Source organism: Musa acuminata, chromosome BXJ2-3 (genome assembly GCF_036884655.1).
Source record: "Musa acuminata AAA Group cultivar baxijiao chromosome BXJ2-3, Cavendish_Baxijiao_AAA, whole genome shotgun sequence".
In the NCBI taxonomy this organism is placed as follows: domain Eukaryota; kingdom Viridiplantae; phylum Streptophyta; class Magnoliopsida; order Zingiberales; family Musaceae; genus Musa; species Musa acuminata.
In genome coordinates, this window is record NC_088340.1 from 3221469 (window position 1) to 3239952 (window position 18484).

The 18484-nt window shown below is 38.4% G+C and overlaps 2 protein-coding genes across 2 annotated transcripts; both read left to right on the plus strand.

The window, feature by feature from the left end:
- Positions 1–214: 214 nt before the first annotated feature.
- LOC135606939 (uncharacterized) lies at positions 215–4019 on the plus strand. Its single transcript, XM_065098326.1, has 7 exons — positions 215–593; positions 1237–1299; positions 1466–1602; positions 2226–2263; positions 2372–2420; positions 2802–2966; positions 3711–4019. The coding sequence occupies exons 1-7, from the start codon at positions 259–261 to the stop codon at positions 3905–3907; spliced, it is 984 nt and encodes a 327-aa protein (XP_064954398.1). The 5' UTR covers positions 215–258; the 3' UTR covers positions 3908–4019.
- Positions 4020–4815: 796 nt separating this feature from the next.
- LOC135606938 (cyclic nucleotide-gated ion channel 17-like) lies at positions 4816–18028 on the plus strand. The gene is made up of 7 exons (XM_065098325.1): positions 4816–5221; positions 5660–6167; positions 6882–7085; positions 7226–7536; positions 8239–8350; positions 15562–15798; positions 16996–18028. Exons 1-7 carry the CDS (start codon positions 5163–5165, stop codon positions 17707–17709), a joined length of 2145 nt encoding a protein of 714 aa, XP_064954397.1. The 5' UTR covers positions 4816–5162; the 3' UTR covers positions 17710–18028.
- The last annotated feature ends 456 nt before the right edge of the window (positions 18029–18484 follow it).

Genomic DNA, 18484 nt, shown 5'->3' on the forward strand with positions numbered 1-18484 from the left:
ACTGAGAGCATTTTTCTAGTCAGCGAAGTCGCTTCGCGTGACACCAGAAGTGTGGATAGGAATCCACACTTTAATTTTTTATGATCCAATGGTTGAAGGCATTATAATAGGTGGGGTCCAACTTAATGGACGGTTGGATATGAGATTGGACGATTCGTCAACAAGGTCTATTGGAGAAGATCCGCCCCAAGAAAGCATAAGAAACCCCACTGAGGGTTTTGGGGAACTCCGATTGAGCGCAAAATTGCGACGCATGAAATGGGTCACACCGTCCTCTCTCCTGCCACTCTCCCTCCCCGAATCCAACTGCAAGCCTTCAAATTAGGGTTAGGGGGTCGAGAACCCCCGGCTCGTCCTCTTCGTCTCGCTTCGCGCCCGAGATTTCTGCTCGGCTGGAAGCCTCTTCGCCTCAAGGCGGTTCCGCGGGCGGTGCGAGAGGAAGGCTTATCGCCGTGGGACGATAAGCCGTACGAGCTTCTTCCCGGTGGAAGGAGGTCGTACCTTGACGAGCAGGACGTCGTGAGCTTCCTTAACCCACCCAAGGAGTTTATTCCCATCGATCCCGCTTCCTACCACCCGGCCGCTTATTTGTGGTGAGATTCCGCTGGCAGCATCATGCTTTCTTGTTATACTTTGCTTTCTTATATTTTTGGGGTTGTATATATGATTTTTTTGTACTTGTTTTATTGGGCACAATGTGTTGATGAAACTAATCATATGAAAATAATTAAGTGCCTCCGTTCTAGTCATGCTCCATATGCCTCAACAGCGAGAAAAGCTATAACTATTGAACCAACAAATGAAGCAAATAAGTAATTGTTGCTGAAGACAATAATCATACTTTATTTGTAAGAGTGTGTAAGGGTCTTGTGGTCTTTGCATATTGTCGAAGATTATGTAAACTTTATATAAGTGAGATTTTTGGCACCTTGGCGCCTTCTAGTGTCTAGTGCCGTTGACTATACTGGTATAAAGAGACTATCGAGAGGTTAAATGTGTATTGAGTTTGCTAAGGACAATGAACTGCAGCACAGATGTAGTCAATGCTATGTTTTCTTTTTATGAAGCGCAATAAGTTGTATTGCCAGGCTGGACTATATGTGAACGTCGGTGTTACTATATGTTAAACACTTTTGCATTGAGGTGGTACCATTGATAGGCTCCTTTGCAGCTGCAATCACATTTTTTAATAGTGTTTTCATTTAAGTTTTGTTAAATGGTTTGACTTCATAACAGGAAGAAAATCGGAGATATTCCTGAAGAAAGGCGACATAGGTTGCTTTCTATTGTTAAAGGAAGGTATTCCACTTAAATTATAGTTGATTGCCGAAATCTATCCTTGTGCATAGAAATAATGATCACCTTGCTGTAGCTATCTATATTTTATTTCTATAGTGTGGTGTAATCTCATGTACTTTTAGACAAAAAATATAAGTAATTGATACAGATGCTTTTTATAGTGCAGACTAGTATTAAGATGTTGGGAACTAGCTGGAACACGTTATCAGGATGCTAAATTGGCAAAACAAAGTGCATCTGCATTGTTGACCTTTGAAAATAATTCAACGGCATTGGAATTTTGGAACTGTCGAACAAGTGGAGGTACTTTTGCTTGATAAAGTGTAAATCTTGATTTCAAATATTACTTTTGAACTCAACTCCATAAAAATCCTTCTGTCATTATTTATTTATTTGTTCTAGTCACGGATATCAAGGATTTGTTGTGCCAGCTCAGCTGTCATGCCTGTTATGGGCCCATTGGCCATTAAAATAGGTTAACATGATATGCAGATCACAATGGCATATTGACAATTATCCAACTTGTGCTGTACTTGTGTCACCTCAGATCTGAAATTATATGCTTAATACTGTATGTAGGTGTTCGCTCCACCTGGCCTTGTCCAGCCATGATAACCCACGTCTATGGGTTGGACAGTTAAAACATTGTAGGTTATTACAAGGTTGCTTTTACTTGACACCAAAATTTGTCATAGCCTACTTGAATTTATGGCATGGAACATTTCTTTTGTTAGCTATACATTCATCTTAAAGTTTTCAATTGTAATTGCACTTGCATTTGTATTTGTCATTACTAAGCTATTAATCTGATTAGTTATGTTTCTTTGATGTACTTTCTGTTACCTCGTCTTAACACCTGGTAGATGAGGAAGACCTCTTATCTGCCAAGTTTCACTTCCCTCACATTCTTGTTTACATTGAACCAGGTCCTTTGCCTGTTGATTGGCTTAATGACTTCGGAAAGGTCTGTGCTTCCGTCCAACATCTCAATTCTTTTCCTTGCTATAAATCTTGGTTCAATTTGTATCGGTTGTGTGCATAAATTCTTATTGTTCTTTATCACTTAGTTCAGGTTATCTTCCATGCCAAGGATGGGGATACATATGGACGAATAATTATTGGTATTATTTCTGCTGGTGGATATGTTCCAATTTACACCACGTTCTGTATATCAATTGCATTTGTTCTTGTTATTTCCTTTGGATCCTTTTCGCTGAAGAGCAAGCAGCAAGATGACTGAGCCATCTCAAATCAACTATGCAACTTGCATATTGATTTACTGTTACTGACGTAACTCCTGAAACTGTTATTAAAATTTTACTAATTTTAAAAGTTTCCAAGAATTGTTGTTCACCTATGAGATTCATGCAATTTAACTAATATTTGTTGGGATGACCTGAAAGTTTTTAGAATTTTGTATATCTCATCGAATATTGGTGCTCTGTACTTCTGTTAGTGGTCACTAAAACATAGTAATCAGTTTATGCTTTTTAACGCTTCAGGTGGATCAATACCATTCGGTTTGGGTAAATATTATAGTCCTCTGTACTTCACGGTGACACCACTCATGGAAGTTATGTCAACGGAGCAGCCTTGTGATGTGGCTTATGAGTTTGGAAATGGGCTTTTGGATCCATGGAAAATTCCTGCAGGCTTCCCGAAACCAGGTAAAACTAACCAATTAGTGGACAACAAACTACTAAATAGCATCGGTTCTGGCATTTGATATGATATGAACCACTGTGTTAGATAATTAGGTTTTACAAATTGCATCTTGTATAATGGCAATCACACTGTACTTGACTACAGGCTCTGTTTCGTGTTGTTTGTGGTGATGTTAGCTTTACAAAAGTTTGTTGGTTATTTCAACTTTCGATCCATATGCTTACACCAATAAACACCATACGAATTTTTAACAGATCTGATTAGACCAGAAGTGAGGTCTGGCAGCTACATACAACTGCAAGTGTTTCTATTTGCAACATCATAAGACATAACTGTTTTTAATTTCTTTGTTGATGGTATTCTCAAAAGCTTCATTGCAATCTCGATCATATATGTTTGTCTGTGTTGCAGTACATTATATAGTTCCTCATAACTTATGTTAACGTCGGATTTTCATTGCAAAACTTACATGCCATCAGTGCTATTTCTGCAAGCTCATAAAGATTTTTAACTTGTACATCTGTAGATCATGCTTGTTTCTTTTTTTCAAAGCCATATTTAGTTCTTTGCTGCTCTCCTTGTAGTATATTTTATTTACTTCCATCCTTATAGGAAAATTGATGTGCTCCTATACAATGAATACTATGGTTGAAATGCCACTTCCCTCGGTACCTTATAAATGCATGTCTTATGACTGATATACGAGTAATACCACATGGTTCTCATTTTCTTCTTGTTGTTGACAGCCGAGCATCCGTGGCCATTCAACGATCATTTGGTTATTTATGTACGCCATGCTGGACCAGGAGTGATGGTAGGGCAAGCATGGCAAGAAGGGAAAGAGTTGGAACAAGTGCCAAAAAAATTATGTGGTGAGATATTGATGGTAAAATATTTTGCTGCCGGTGGTCAGTGGAAAGAAGGTTGTGCTGAATCTGATTGATTAAATCCATTTTTCAATAGATATCAAATTGTGTACTAATTTGAGGACCTTCCATGAAATTCTAAGGTACCGGTCGATTCTCTTTTAATATAACAATTATTTTCATGCTTCATTCATTCTCCGTGATGTACACGTGAAGCCGCATCCATCCAAAGCTCTCTATTTTCTCGGTCTTTCTTTTCTTGATGGGGTTGATTTGTCCGTCCTTCTCTGTTTTGTGCACGGATCTCAAGACTGATCGGACGGTGCCGCAGAGGATAGCAATTCCTACTACCCGCACGCTCTGAGGCCCACGCTCGAGGTACCTGTCGGCACTGAGCTGTCTTTTGACGGTAGCTTTACTGGCGGAAGTGGGTGCTCGTCGGCAGGTCGCTGGAATTCTGCCTCCAACCCTGACACAATTAATGGCCGTCACGACCACTTCCGCAAACCATAAAAACTCTTCCGCACACTATCACTTGCCATGTCGTTGCCTCTGCTTAGGTGGGTCCCAAAACCGACGGTTCATTCCTCACGTTCTCCTGCCATCACCGCGGCGGAAGAACACTAACACTTTTCTCACCTTTTTCCTTACCTGCTCTTTCTACCTTCTTACGAATAGAAGGAAGTTGGGACCCACTCATCACCGCGACCGAAGAAGGCCATGACTTATGCACCTTTGTTTCTTATCCATGTCATTTACCTTCTTGTGACCGGAGAAAATATGGGACCTACTCAGACGTCCCGAATCACAGGGCGATTGAAAACCGAGTATTTGACTTGACAGTAGGAAAGGCGACATAAAAGAAGGGAGAAGGTTTCGAGCTCGAGTCGTTTCCGTACATTTCCTTGTCTCTGCTGAGCTAAGTTTACAGTTCACGATAAAAAAAAAACAAATTTATTGCAATTAAAAATCCAAAAAAGCTTTTTCTCGGATTAATTAATCTTGCGTCGTTCTAAGTCTCCCCTCGGTCTTCCCCATCGGCCGTAGTCACCGTTGACGGGATCCCTCTCTCTCTCTCTCCCCGTCGGCGTCTGGATTAGAGTCGGCCTGAAACATTCTTTCTTCTGCTGTTCCTAAGACCCCGCCGAGAAAAAGATCCGGCCTTGGCGGTTTCGGAGGTCCAATTGAAGTGAAAAGCGAGTCTTCTGTGGTCTTGTACGTTTCGGTCGCTTTTGGTCGCGAGCTATGAGGAGGCATGTGATTTCTGAGATCGCCGGTTGATTGCCGATCGGATTTTGTGGTTCTCCAGTGGCCGAGACCGGATTTGGAGCCATGTTTGGGTCGAGGAGGGTTGACGACGAGATGGAAGTTAAGAAGGAGCGGGCCGTAAGGTCAGTTATCGTTTCTTGTTTCTCGTACTTTCGAGAAGATTGAGTGAAAAGATCTTATCTTGATGCGGTCCTCTGTCTAGGAACAGAGGTGTATCTGAACCAAGGATCCAGTTCTTAGCTAATAGATCATGAATGAACAAAATTTTAGTTTTATTCTGTTATAATTATGGATTTGCTTCGAAGTTTTGCTTGATGAAGCCTCGGGCCGAATCATGATACAGAAACCCTTGCCTCTGCTGTTCCTGATATTATGGGTTGTTCTCTATGATTCCCATCCAAAATTTCGTAGAGAGATGAAACTAATTCTTTAAATAATCCTATGAGCATATTCAACCTTTCTTGGTTTCTGGTAACATAGCAGAACATGACCACTTCTGTCATCTTCTTGATCTGTTAGTACTTTTGCCGAGGCTTTTAACTTGCTGTTTGTTTATGCAGGTTCTATCCTAATGACAAGCAAAACCCAGCTAAATCCACGTACCAAGGACTGAAGCCTGATGGTTACATATCCAGTAGAGTTGGTAATTTCAACACCGGGAAGTCCATAGTATTTGCCGAGGACCACGAGCCTTGGAGGAAGCGCATACTTGATCCAGGAAGTGACATTGCATTGAAATGGAATCGGATTTTCCTCATCTCAAGCTTGGTCACTCTGTTCATAGATCCATTGTATTTCTATTTGCCTAAAGTTGAACTCGAGACAAGCAACAATAGTACATGTATGAAGATGGATGAGAACGTAAGTGTAGCTGTGACCATTTTCCGGACGCTTGCTGATCTATTTTACATACTACACATAGTGATAAAGTTTCGGACTGCATATGTGGCCCCAAGCTCAAGAGTGTTTGGACGAGGGGAGCTTGTTATGGACCCTAAAAGAATTGCTATGAGATATCTGAAATCAGACTTCATTATAGATCTAGCAGCTGCTCTTCCTCTGCCGCAGGTTTGTGCTCATGCTTCTTTCAAAGTCAATCTCATCAAGTGAGTGATGATTTATGATCTTTTTAGAGATTTTGCTGAAACCAACACTAATTTTCTTAACAGCTAAGATTTTTTTTAATTCAAAGAAAGGTAAATATTTCGACATTAGTTGGTTGCTTTATGTTGCTGGTAGATCAAATTAGGCATCCGGTGATATGTAAATTGAGATACAAACACATAATTCTCATCAGCAGGGGATAAGGCAAAGGTTAAATCCTAGAGATGACATTATTATAGTTGTTTTTTTAAATCCTATAGTCAATTCTTATGAACCGGGAAGGATGTTTTGTTCTTGTTTGAAGAATTAAACATGTTTAGTATTTGTTGCAATGAACCTACATGTTATCATTGCTGCAATGAACCTATCTGAGGATGGCAGAGCAAATAATGGTATCAGTCAGTGATCTGGGGTTTATAGTATTGTTAGTTGCGATGATGTAGTGCTTCTGAGGTGATGGTCTGGTGATGAAGGTCATCGGTGGTGGAAAGGTGTTGAAGCTGGATATGTTTTTGGTTTCTGCCAACCTTATAGATTTGACAGTTCGATGGTTTCAGAAAGTGAATAGTTCCTTTGCTATACTTATGTAAAGGTTGTTAAATTATTCATGTTTTTTTCTTACATCAAATTTTCTGTTATTTGAGATCACAACTTTTCTGACATCTTATTATCTTTCAGATTCTTATTTGGTCGGTTATTAGGAACTCAGGAGCTGATCATAACAATAATGCCCTTGCTTTGATTGTTCTTGTACAATACATACCAAGGCTTTATCTCATATTTCCTTTAAGTTGTCAAATAGTCAAAGCTGATGGTGTTGTCACGAAAACTGCTTGGGCTGGTGCTGCATATAATCTACTCCTTTACATGATTGCTAGTCATGTAAGTCCATATTTTCTTTTGTCAGTCAGTCACTTGTGCTATCCTTGAGAATCATCACACAATGTTCTATGAACACATGTTATAAGCATGTCCTTTTGTTTCCTTTAGGCTTATTACTGAATTGCTTTTCAATGTTGCAGGTTTTAGGAGCTTCATGGTACTTACTGTCAGTTGAACGTCAGACAACATGTTGGAAATCAGAATGCATGAAGGAAAATGGCACTGATGGGCCATCTTGTGTTCCTAGTTTTTTGGATTGTAGCTCCTTCAATGAATCAGTTCATCACAATTGGGCTAACCTTACAAATGTGTTCCACAATTGTGATCCTAGCAATGATAATATCACTTTCAAGTATGGTATTTTTGAAAGTGCATTAACAAATGGAGCTCTCTCTACAGCTTTCATCAAAAAGTACTTCTATTGTCTTTGGTGGGGTTTGCAAAACCTGAGGTATAAACTTTGATACACTCCAAATTTATGAACTCGAATACATTCCTAAAAAGACTTTAATAGAAATTATAAGTAAAGATTTAAGTACTCTGAATTTAACTAAATATATGACTTTTTATACATCTCAATGGCGGCAAAAAATCCATGTAACCGATCCCAAATAGTTAAAACTTACGGCTTTGTTATTGTTGTTGTTATAGGAAACATGATCTGCATTATCTATCTCAATTACCATCATTGGACTGTATGTTTGACTTTGATTTAGAACTCTTTGTCTTGGGAAACACTATAAAGTCAAGCTGAAACTCCATCCTGACATGCTTGTATCAATCTGAATCGACCATTTGTGTATCTGGGTTGCATCCAGAGCACAGGCATCCACATACTGGTGCAATAATTAGTCTTGCTACTAACCTTGACCACAATCGATCCCTATGTATTGAACCATTGCCAGCCTTACAAAAACCCCATCAGTTTTAGATGTCATTTAGCAGGGACATCTCGTGCAGGGTTGTTTGATGTGTTAGTGGTATGGTATCTTCACTAATTAGTACTCATAGTTAATGTACTGTCTCATAATGCAAATATTAGTTTTATTATAAATCTCCACATTCTTAAATGCACATGTCTTGACAAAAAAGTAGATGGTTTAATGTTTCAGTTAATAGTTGTTCTCATGAGGCATTACCTTTGTTTTATCAGTTCCTATGGTCAGACTTTGACAACAAGCACTTTCATTGGGGAGACATTGTTTGCTATACTCATCGCTATTCTTGGACTAGTTCTATTTGCACACTTGATCGGAAATATGCAGGTACTGCATGAGGCTCTTTCTTATATTTTAATGCGTTATATAACGATCTAGTGCAATACCAAGTGATTTGGTCTGTCTTTTGACTTGGCATGAGAAAGACTCGGCTTGTACAAAAATAACTATTGTTATGAAAATGATTAGTTGATTCGTTATAGTTCTAGCATGACATCAAATGCTTTTTTTCCTAAAAAAAAGAAGCTTTTCTTCTCTTTATTTTCAAATTTGGCCTATTTAATTGGTCTTTTGGCATCCACATATTGCGTCATTATATACTTTACAGAGAAAATTTTAATTCGGTTTTTACTAGAGTGAAGGGTTTCTATATTTTATCTTATCTTTCTACATCCTGCATGCTTGCCATATCAACTCAAGTTTTATATTCTGATGACATGCTTCACTGCTGTCTGTCTCCTAAAAACATGAGACCTTTAGGGTCGGCTGCTGTTAAATTTATATTCACCTCGGTGGTAATTAAGATGTAGACATAGCTTCGTGATATCATGTGTGAAAACAACCAGGGAAATATCATTTTTTATGTATATTTCCCTCTCGCTGCACTGATACCATGTTTGTCTCAGCTTGATACCGGGGAGGGTAGAATTACAGAATGGATTTTGAAAGAACACCGATAGAACAGTTGTTCAGATAGAAAATGTCACAGAAGGTAATGAACGAACTCGTGAAGAAACTTCGGTAAAACGTAAAATAGTTCACCACCAAGTTTAAAAATCAAAAGGGATACAGAAGATCACCACCCTAATGATAATAAGCAAGGATACAGAACTGAAAGCAAAAGACTCACCACTCAAGGACACTTTCAAGAGATACAGAGTTCACAAGAGCACTCCAAAAGAGCTTCTGCCAATATCCTTAGTTTTTCTAAAAGTCCTTTCTAAGTCCTAAACACCAAAATAAATACTAGTGCATGAAACAACCCTTCATGCATAGGAAATTTCGAAATTAAGTGTTTACAGCTACTAACCAACTATTTTAATGCACTCATTGGTAATGAAGAAATGTTCACAGCTGTCAACCAACTCCTTTAATGCATTCCTTTGTCTTGAAGAAAAGCACCTTGAAACAGCTTTAACTTTGTGCAGAGAATATGGTGATGAGCTGTCATATTAGAGTGTGCTGAGATAAAGATTATGAGGCATCATTATTGGCTGAAAAAGATACTAGATCATAATCAAGGCTCATATAATCAGATTGTAGTAAATTAGACACTCCCGTGTCAATCTCCCCCGGTTGAATGAAACTTGTCCTCAAGTCTTCGTTTGATTCATCAACATGATTATAAAAAGGACTCAAATCAGCCACATTAAATGTTGGGGATACTTCGTAATCTTCAGGTAGCTCTATCTCATAAGCATTTCGACCAATTCTCTTAAGCACCTTGAATGAACCATCAGCCTTTGGTTTCAATTTTTCAAATTTTCCCGGCGGAAACCTCTCCTTCCTTAGATGAATCCAGACCAAATCACCTGCATTAAACTCCACAAGTTTTCTGTGTTTGTTAGCAGCTTGCATGTACCTCTCATTTTGTTTCTCAATGGTTGCTTTCACACCCTCATGTAGTTTCTTTATCTGCTTAGCTCTTTCATCAGCATCTCCACTAAATTGCTTTGTTGTAGAATGAGGGATTAAGTCCAAAGGACCAGCAGGATTAGCACCATAAACTACCTCAAAAGGACTCTTACCAATACTGATGCATAGAACGATTGTAGGCAAACTCAATTTGTGGAAGAATGACATCCCATTGCTTAATATTCTTGCCAACATAGCTTCTAAGCAAATTTCCCAAGCTTCGGTTTGTTACCTCAGTTTGCCCATCGGTTTGTGGATGATGCGAGCTGCTGAAATTCAAAGAAGTATCCAGCTTCCTCCAAAGAGTTCTCCAAAAATGACTAACAAATTTTGAATCTCGATCAGACACCATAGTTCTTGGAATACCATGCAATTTAACAATCTCCTTAAAATATAAATCAGCAATATGAGATGCATCATTTGATTTATTGCATGGAACAAAATGAGACATTTTTGAAAATCTGTCAACAACAACCATGATAGAATCCATGTTCTTTTGAGTTCTTAGCAGTCCTAAGACGAAATCAAGACTCACATCCTCCCATGTAGCATTTGGCACTTGCAATGGAGTGTACAAACCATAATTTTGACTTCTTGTTTTTGCCAAATGACACAATCGGCATTGCTTCACATGTCTATCCACATCTCTGAACATTTTAGGCCAGTAGAAATTTGATTGAACAAGAGCTAGAGTCTTGTCCCTGCCGAAATGTCCTCCCAAAACACCACCATGAGCTTCAGCTAGAATTACTTGTCTCAAAGAACAAGATGGAACACATAAAGCATTAGCTCGAAAAAGAAAACCATCAAAGATCGAAAATTGTTGACAGGAACCTGATTTGTAATTCTGCCATATCGAGCCAAAATCCACATCATTCTCATATAGATCTTTGAATGTGTCAAATCCAACCACTTTGACTTCCATTGCTGATAATAAAGAATGCTTTCTACTCAATGCGTCAGCAACTACATTTTGAACACCAGATTTGTGCTTGATTGTAAAGTTGTAAGATTGTAAGAACTCCACCCAAGCTGCATGCCTCTTGTTTAGCTTGTGCTGATGATTAATGAACTTTAATACCTCGTGATCAGAATATAGAACAAATGGCTTGGCGAGAAGATATTGACTCCAATGAGACAAAGCTCGATAAATCGCATAAAACTCCTTTTCATAAGTAGAGTATTTCTTTCTCGTATTATTCAACTTTTCACTAAAAAATGCAATGGGCTTTCCGTCTTGACTCAAAACAGCACCAATTCCCACATTAGATGCATCACATTCAACTTCAAACACATTGTCAAAATTTGGTAGAACTAAGATAGGAGCTTCAGTAACCTTTCTTTTCAAAAGCTCAAAAGCATCATTAGCCTCGTTAGTCCATTTGAATTTATCACATTTCAGACATTCGGTGATTGGAGCGACAATAGAGCTAAAACTCTTGATGAATCTTCTATAAAAAGATGTTAAGCCATGGAAACTCCTCACATCATGTAATGAAGCAGGTGTTGGCCAATTGAGAATAGCTTCAACCTTGCTTTGATCCATCATGATTCCATCTTTTGAAACAACATACCCCAAAAACACCACACTAGAAGTAAAGAAATCACATTTCTTTAGATTAGCATAAAGTTTTTGCTGCCTCAAAATTAGAAAGATCTCTTTCAGATGACTCATATGCTCCTCTTCACTCTTGCTGTACACCAATATATCGTCAAAATAAACTACAACAAATATTCCAATGCATGGCTTAAGTATGTGATTCATAAATCTCATGAATGTGCTAGGAGCATTAGATAGTCCAAATGGCATAACCAACCATTCATATAAGCCTTATCTAGTTTTAAACGCTGTTTTCCACTCATCTCCGGGCCTCATTCTTATTTGGTGATAGCCACTCCTCAAATCAATTTTAGAGAAAATATAAGCACCACACAATTGATCAAGTAAATCATCTAACCTTGGAATAGGAAAGCGATAGTCCACTGTGATTTTGTTGATGGTGCGACTGTCCACGCACATTCTCCAAGAACCATCCTTCTTAGGCACTAACAAAGCAGGAACCGCACAAGGACTCATGCTCTCCCGGATTAACCCTTTTTTAACCAATTCATCAACTTGCCTTTGAAGTTCTTCATGCTCCTTGGGACTCATTCTATATGCTGCCTTATTAGGTAGAACAGCCCCAGGAATAAGATCAATGTGATGCTGGATATCTCTCAAGGGTGGAAGGCCATGTGGAATCTCATCCGGTATAACATTTTGAAATTCTTCTAGGATTGTTTGCATGATTTTCGGTGTCTCCTTATGTTGTTCGTTCTCCTCTACTACCATTAGGGCCAAAACATGACCGCCCTTGTCCAATTCATATCTGCATTCTCTATAAGAAATAAAAGCACTAACTTCCTTCTTTGGCGCACTGATTTCGGAAGGTTGTAACGGAGCTAAGATAATCTTCTTTTCATTCACTTTAAAAGAATAAGTATGTTTATAACCATCATACAACACTCTTCTATCATAATGCCAAGGTCTTCCCAATAGTAAATGACAAGCATCCATAGGGGCAACATCACATCACACTTTATCTTTATAATACTTGCCAATAGAAAATGAAACTAAACATCTTTTAGTTACCTTGATGTCATTTCCTTATTGCAACCAACATAATTGGTATGGATGTGGATGAGAGATCGTATCCAACTTCAGCTTTTGCACCATCTCCAAAGAAACCACGTTCTCAAAACTGCCACTGTCGATGATCACCAAGCACACCTTGCCAAGAGAAGTGCATTTAGTGTGAAACACATTTTTTCTCACCCAACTTTCATCGTCGGTCACATATGACACTTGTAAACTACGTTGCAATACAATAGACAAACCATGATCAGCATAAGTAATCTCTTCCTCATCATCATCGTATTTTGGTTCGTCGTCAGCTTCATCTTCGCCTCCATCACTATGATCTTCAACCAAAGTTACAATCCTCCTATTTGGACAATCCGAAGCAATATGCCCAAAACCATGACATTTGAAGCATTTTCGGCCACTTGGGGTAGAAGAATTAGGTATTTTTTTGTTGCCAGCAGACTCTTCACCCTTTTCTTGCACCTTCGATATCACCTTGCTTTGGACAGTAGGCTTGGAACTTCCTCCTTTTGTGTAGCCTTCTTTTGAGCCATACCGAAAACTCTTTTCAAACTTCTGTTGCTTTTCAACTTTTAATGCCAGCTTGCTCACATCATTTAAAGACCAATATGGCTGTAGCTGAACAACTTTAGAAATCTCATACTTCAGACCTCCTAAGTATCTTGCAATTGTTTGCTCTTCCGGTTCCACAAGCTCTCCCTTTAACATCAAATTATCAAATTCTGCAGTGTACTCCTCTACACTAAGATCTTTTTGCTTGAAATCATGTATTTTGAGAAAGATCTCTTGTCTATAATTATCAGGTAAATATTTTCTCTTTAGCTCCCTTTTCATTTTCTCCCATGTAACGATCTTACTCTTCCCCTCATGTTCTCTTTGTTTCTTCAGATTTTCCCACCAAAAAGATGCATTCCGCCTGAGTTTGAGTGCCACAAGTTTGACCTTTCTTTGTTCTGGTGGTTTATGAAAATCGAAAATTCTTTCTACTGTATTAAGCCAATCGATAAAGTCATCAACATTTATTTTACCTTCAAATTCGGGAATATCAAATCTGGGATTATATTTATTCTGCCACTCGTCTTTGACTTCATTTCTTCTCCGACAGCTTCTTGACTCCCTTGGAAGATGAGGTGTTTCATCATCAGAAGTAAACTCTCGAGCATCATTTTCATGCTGGTTGTGTCTACTTTGAAGTTCGACGATTATTTCATTTTTTTCTTGTAGGCTACGCAGCAATTTTTGTAGCTGCAGCCTCAACGACTCAGCGTCATCTCCATGGTCGCTACCTTCACTAACTACACCTTTTCCATTCCGCCTTGCCATGATCTCTAGCCTTTAGCTCTGATACCAAACTGATACCGGGGAGGGTAGAATTGCAGAATGGATTTTGAAAGAACACCGATAGAACAGTTGTTCAGATAGAAAATGTCATAGAAGGTAATGAACGAACTCGTGAAGAAACTTCGGTAAAACGTAAAATAGTTCATCACCAAGTTTAAAAATCAAAAGGGATACAGAAGATCACCACCCTAATGATAATAAGCAAGGATACAGAACTGAAAGCAAAAGACTCACCACTCAAGGACACTTCCAAGAGATACAGAGTTCACAAGAGCACTCCAAAAGAGCTTCTGCCAATATCCTTAGTTTTTCTAAAAGTCATTTCTAAGTCCTAAACACCAAAATAAATACTAGTGCATGAAACAACCATTCATGCATAGGAAATTTCGAAATTAAGTGTTTACAGCTACTAACCAACTATTTTAATGCACTCATTGGTAATGAAGAAATGTTCACAGCTGCCAACCAACTCCTTTAATGCATTCCTTTGTCTTGAAGAAAAGCACCTTGAAACAACTTTAACTTTATGCAGAGAATATGGTGATGAGCTGTCATATTAGAGTGTGCTGAGATAAAGATTATGAGGCATCATTATTGGCTGAAAAAGATACTAGATCATAATCAAGGCTCATATAATCAGATTGTAGTAAATTAGACACTCCCGTGTCACAGCTACCAAGATTTGTCTATAAAGTATGATAGATGTTTTGATGTGGATGCATCTGGTTTGTACATGAACTTCATGTCAGTAAATACTAAGTGGAGATTTTGGATGTTTCTGTCATTGTTATTAATTGCAAAAAGATAAAAACATGGATACTGACTGTGTAAAGACACAAATTTTGAAGTTAATAAAGGTCATATTTGAGTGCTTGTGTTAAGTGTCAATACAATACGAAGAAAGTTTATAGGTTCTGAACTTATAGCTGCCTATAAGCATATCCTTTTCGATCATGACAGCTAAGAGCCAGTCAAATTCTTAAACCAAATTAATGCTCCAGACATAAGAATCATTGATAAAGCTAAGAGTCAATCAAATAGTTAGCCTACACTCTGATTTTTCATGTTACTAAATGTTTGACTGTATTATGGTTTTCTACTTTTATCTTTAGAATGAATGTTTTGATGATTGTAAGTCGAAGCTGGCTGTTGGTACGTTGTAGCTGGTGGAGTAAAGAACAATGCTTCCCGGAGCAGAGAATCCTGGTTTAGAAGACTCGACTTTGGGAAGATAAGAGTTAATATAATTGTTCAAAACTATTTAGACTTTCTCATTTAACTCATTATTGATGACCTTTCTGGTTTAGGGTGTTAATAGAGTCAGAAAAAGAGATAGGAATATCTTGTCACGTAAAATAGAAAACAAGGATGATTACCAGATCAGATCTTCTGTTCTAAAAATTTCATCCAGATTCAACATAAGTATAATCTAAGCGCCATCAGTGAGCCATTTCATCCATGTAATTCTGAATTTATTTATGAACTGGCTAAATGATGCTCATCTTTTCTACTATTTCAGTTAGTAACTTACTTCATGAAGAGATTTGCCTTCTGGTACAATTTTTCTATGTAGTTCCTGGAAAATTGCATAGACATATCTGCAATCCATAACTGATTGTACCTTTTTTCTGTACCTTAGACATATCTGCAATCCATAACTGTAAGACTTGAAGAGTGGAGACTGAAGCGGAGAGATACAGAAGAGTGGATGAGGCATCGCCAACTTCCTCATGATCTGCGGGATAGGGTTAGACGATTTGTTCAATATAAATGGCTTGCTACACGTGGAGTGGATGAAGAATCTATATTGCAGGCTTTACCTGCAGATCTTCGTCGAGATATCCAACGTCATCTATGTTTGGATCTTGTTCGACGGGTATAAATCTGCTTCATTTTTTTCCTCTATTTTCCAACATTTATAAACTGACATTTTGGATTATTGTGATTGTTACTCTAAACGAACCTCAAGTTAGCAATTTACCTTCTTTCTATGACAATAGCTGAAGTACACAAAATTCTTGTGGTTTCATGGTGAAACTCTTGTTTGTAATATCTTTCTTCATCCCTGTGGAAAGTAAGAAATGTAATCAGGTAACAGATAGTGAGCTGTCTCTTAAGCAAGAATAATTGGAGGAGATGGTAGGGGATAGATGCGACAGGATGTATTAAATTATCAATCATCATCTTCATCAGACTCTTCCTAGAAGAGGTTGAGCTTTAGAGTAATAAAAGAAAGGTGAAATTCAAAAAATTCCTATAGGAGATTCAATAAACTTTGTGCCAAGTTCCTCATCAAGGCAAATTGGGTCAAGAGAATTGCCTGCTTGGAATATGGGGAGCAATCTCTGTATTTGCCTATGCCTAGGAATAATTAAGTAGAGGAATGATATTCTTTTGACCATGGAGCATGGTGTAAACAGAAATTAGCTAACCAAACACAACCACCAAAAAAAGCCAGTGTATTACACTTCAATTAAGTTAACCTAGATCCATTTTGTACATCCCTATTTTTTTATACATTCAAAAGAAAGAACCACCCATTTGTTTTACACTTCCCTCAAAACATTGTTCATTTTTGTATGACCTTTGATTTTGTGTAATTTCAAGTGTTTAATCAGACTGCAACCCTGACAGAGATAAGTGAATGCTATTGTTCAATTTTCAAAAAAGAAAAAAACTGCAAACTGATGGCTAAACAAAAATTTAAATGTATAGTGTATAACTAAGAGGTGTGTCATAATGTTCATTTTGAACATATCAATCATACCAAACACCAGGAATATTTTAACTTCTTTTCTACTGATCCCACGATGCAGCCGGTTGAGAACTGGTTTTTGTTGAACCGGTTTCTGGTTTCTATTCTTGTATTGGTTCTTTATTGATGTTTTTGTCCTTGGCAGACTCCTTCAAAACAATTGCATCCATAAAGGACACTTGGAGTTCATTTTATGGCTTTGCAATCTTACTTCTCTCTTGCAAATTATCCACATCTCGAACATTCCCACGATTCTGCAATCTTTAACGAAGTTCTAAGTTTTCGCTAATGCTTTCTTTTCACAATTCCAAATTGCAGGTCCCTTTTTTCTCACAGATGGATGATCAACTTCTAGATGCCATATGTGAGCGTCTCGTATCCTCTTTATGCACAGAAGGCACCTACATTGTTCGAGAAGGCGATCCTGTGACGGAAATGCTTTTCATTATCCGTGGCAGATTGGAGAGCTCTACTACTAATGGAGGTCGAACAGGTTTCTTCAATTCCATAGCACTCAGACCTGGTGATTTCTGCGGTGAGGAACTGCTTGCTTGGGCTCTTCTTCCAAAGGTCACGGTGAACTTGCCTTCCTCCACAAGAACTGTAAGAGCACTTGTCGAAGTCGAGGCCTTTGCTTTACGGGCAGAGGACCTCAAGTTTGTTGCAAATCAATTTCGGCGTCTCCACAGCAGAAAGCTGCAGCATACTTTCCGGTTACATTCTCATCACTGGAGAACATGGGCTGCCTGCTTCATTGAGGCAGCTTGGCGCCGCTACAAGAGGAGAAAGATGGCAAAGGATTTGAGCATGAGAGAGTCATTCAACTCCCAGACAGATGAGCAGACTGCTGAGGAGACAGTGCTGGAAGAAGATGAAGTAAACACATATTCCACAAGTACTTCTCAACCAAAACAAAATCTTGGGGCCACAATTCTAGCTTCTAAGTTTGCTGCAACCACTAGAAAGGGAGCTCAGAAGATCAAGTTACAGAAGCCAGAGGAGCCCGACTTCTCCACAGACCCTTATGATTAGTTATCGCTGAACCTGTTATGATGGCAACTGCTTTCTGCTCACTGCAATTACAATTACAACACAAACTGGTTTGAGTTAGGGTTTCTACCTTGTAAATTACGATGCTAGGGATGTAAATCTTCACAACAAACCAATCTATACACATGGCTAATAGGATGGTCCATCATCACCTTAACTGAATCAAAGAAAGTGTTTAATCGGCTTCGCATATCTTGTATTTTAGCATGGGTTTTTTTGGCTTGGTGTTGTATAATCATGTCTAGGATGCCAAGAACAGTCCATATTTGTTATATGATGACACCTATTCATTTCCTCCTTTTATCTTTGCCCACTTTTGATTTCTATCTATATCTTTGGATAAGAGTTAAGAGCAGCATAAATGAGGGTATAGCTTTGACAAATTGGTGAAACATGGAGCATACTGTTGACTGAGGTCTACAATTCAAATCTGATGATTCCAAATGAATCCATCACTCCAATGTGTGCAAGAATTATGGGTGAGTGACAACTCCCATGAAACATGGCCATCACCTTTGTAAAATGTCTGTGACGTTGTCTGCATTTGTCCAGGATTCTTGTTCATTGCATATGCTTGCTCCTCACCAAAGGAATCAGCCTTTTCTTGTGCAAGGTGGGTTCCTTGTGTTGTCAAGTTTTAAGGAATCCAATGGCACAAAAGCTATGGAGCTAATAGGGATGTGAATGAATGACTTCATAAAGAGAGAAAGCATAGCTTTTTCTGAGTGCATCCCCACTCAGAGATGGTCATGATGCA

Bases quoted from the DNA above. Each gene is read 5' to 3' on its own strand.
- LOC135606939 (XM_065098326.1), top strand. From the start codon at position 259: ATGGGTCACACCGTCCTCTCTCCTGCCACTCTCCCTCCCCGAATCCAA. The intron at 2,421-2,801 runs GTATTATTTCTG...TTAACGCTTCAG, and splicing joins ATATGGACGAATAATTATTG to GTGGATCAATACCATTCGGT. The intron at 2,967-3,710 runs GTAAAACTAACC...TGTTGTTGACAG, and splicing joins TGCAGGCTTCCCGAAACCAG to CCGAGCATCCGTGGCCATTC.
- LOC135606938 (XM_065098325.1), top strand. From the start codon at position 5,163: ATGTTTGGGTCGAGGAGGGTTGACGACGAGATGGAAGTTAAGAAGGAG. The intron at 6,168-6,881 runs GTTTGTGCTCAT...ATTATCTTTCAG, and splicing joins CTGCTCTTCCTCTGCCGCAG to ATTCTTATTTGGTCGGTTAT. The intron at 15,799-16,995 runs GTATAAATCTGC...TCCAAATTGCAG, and splicing joins GTTTGGATCTTGTTCGACGG to GTCCCTTTTTTCTCACAGAT.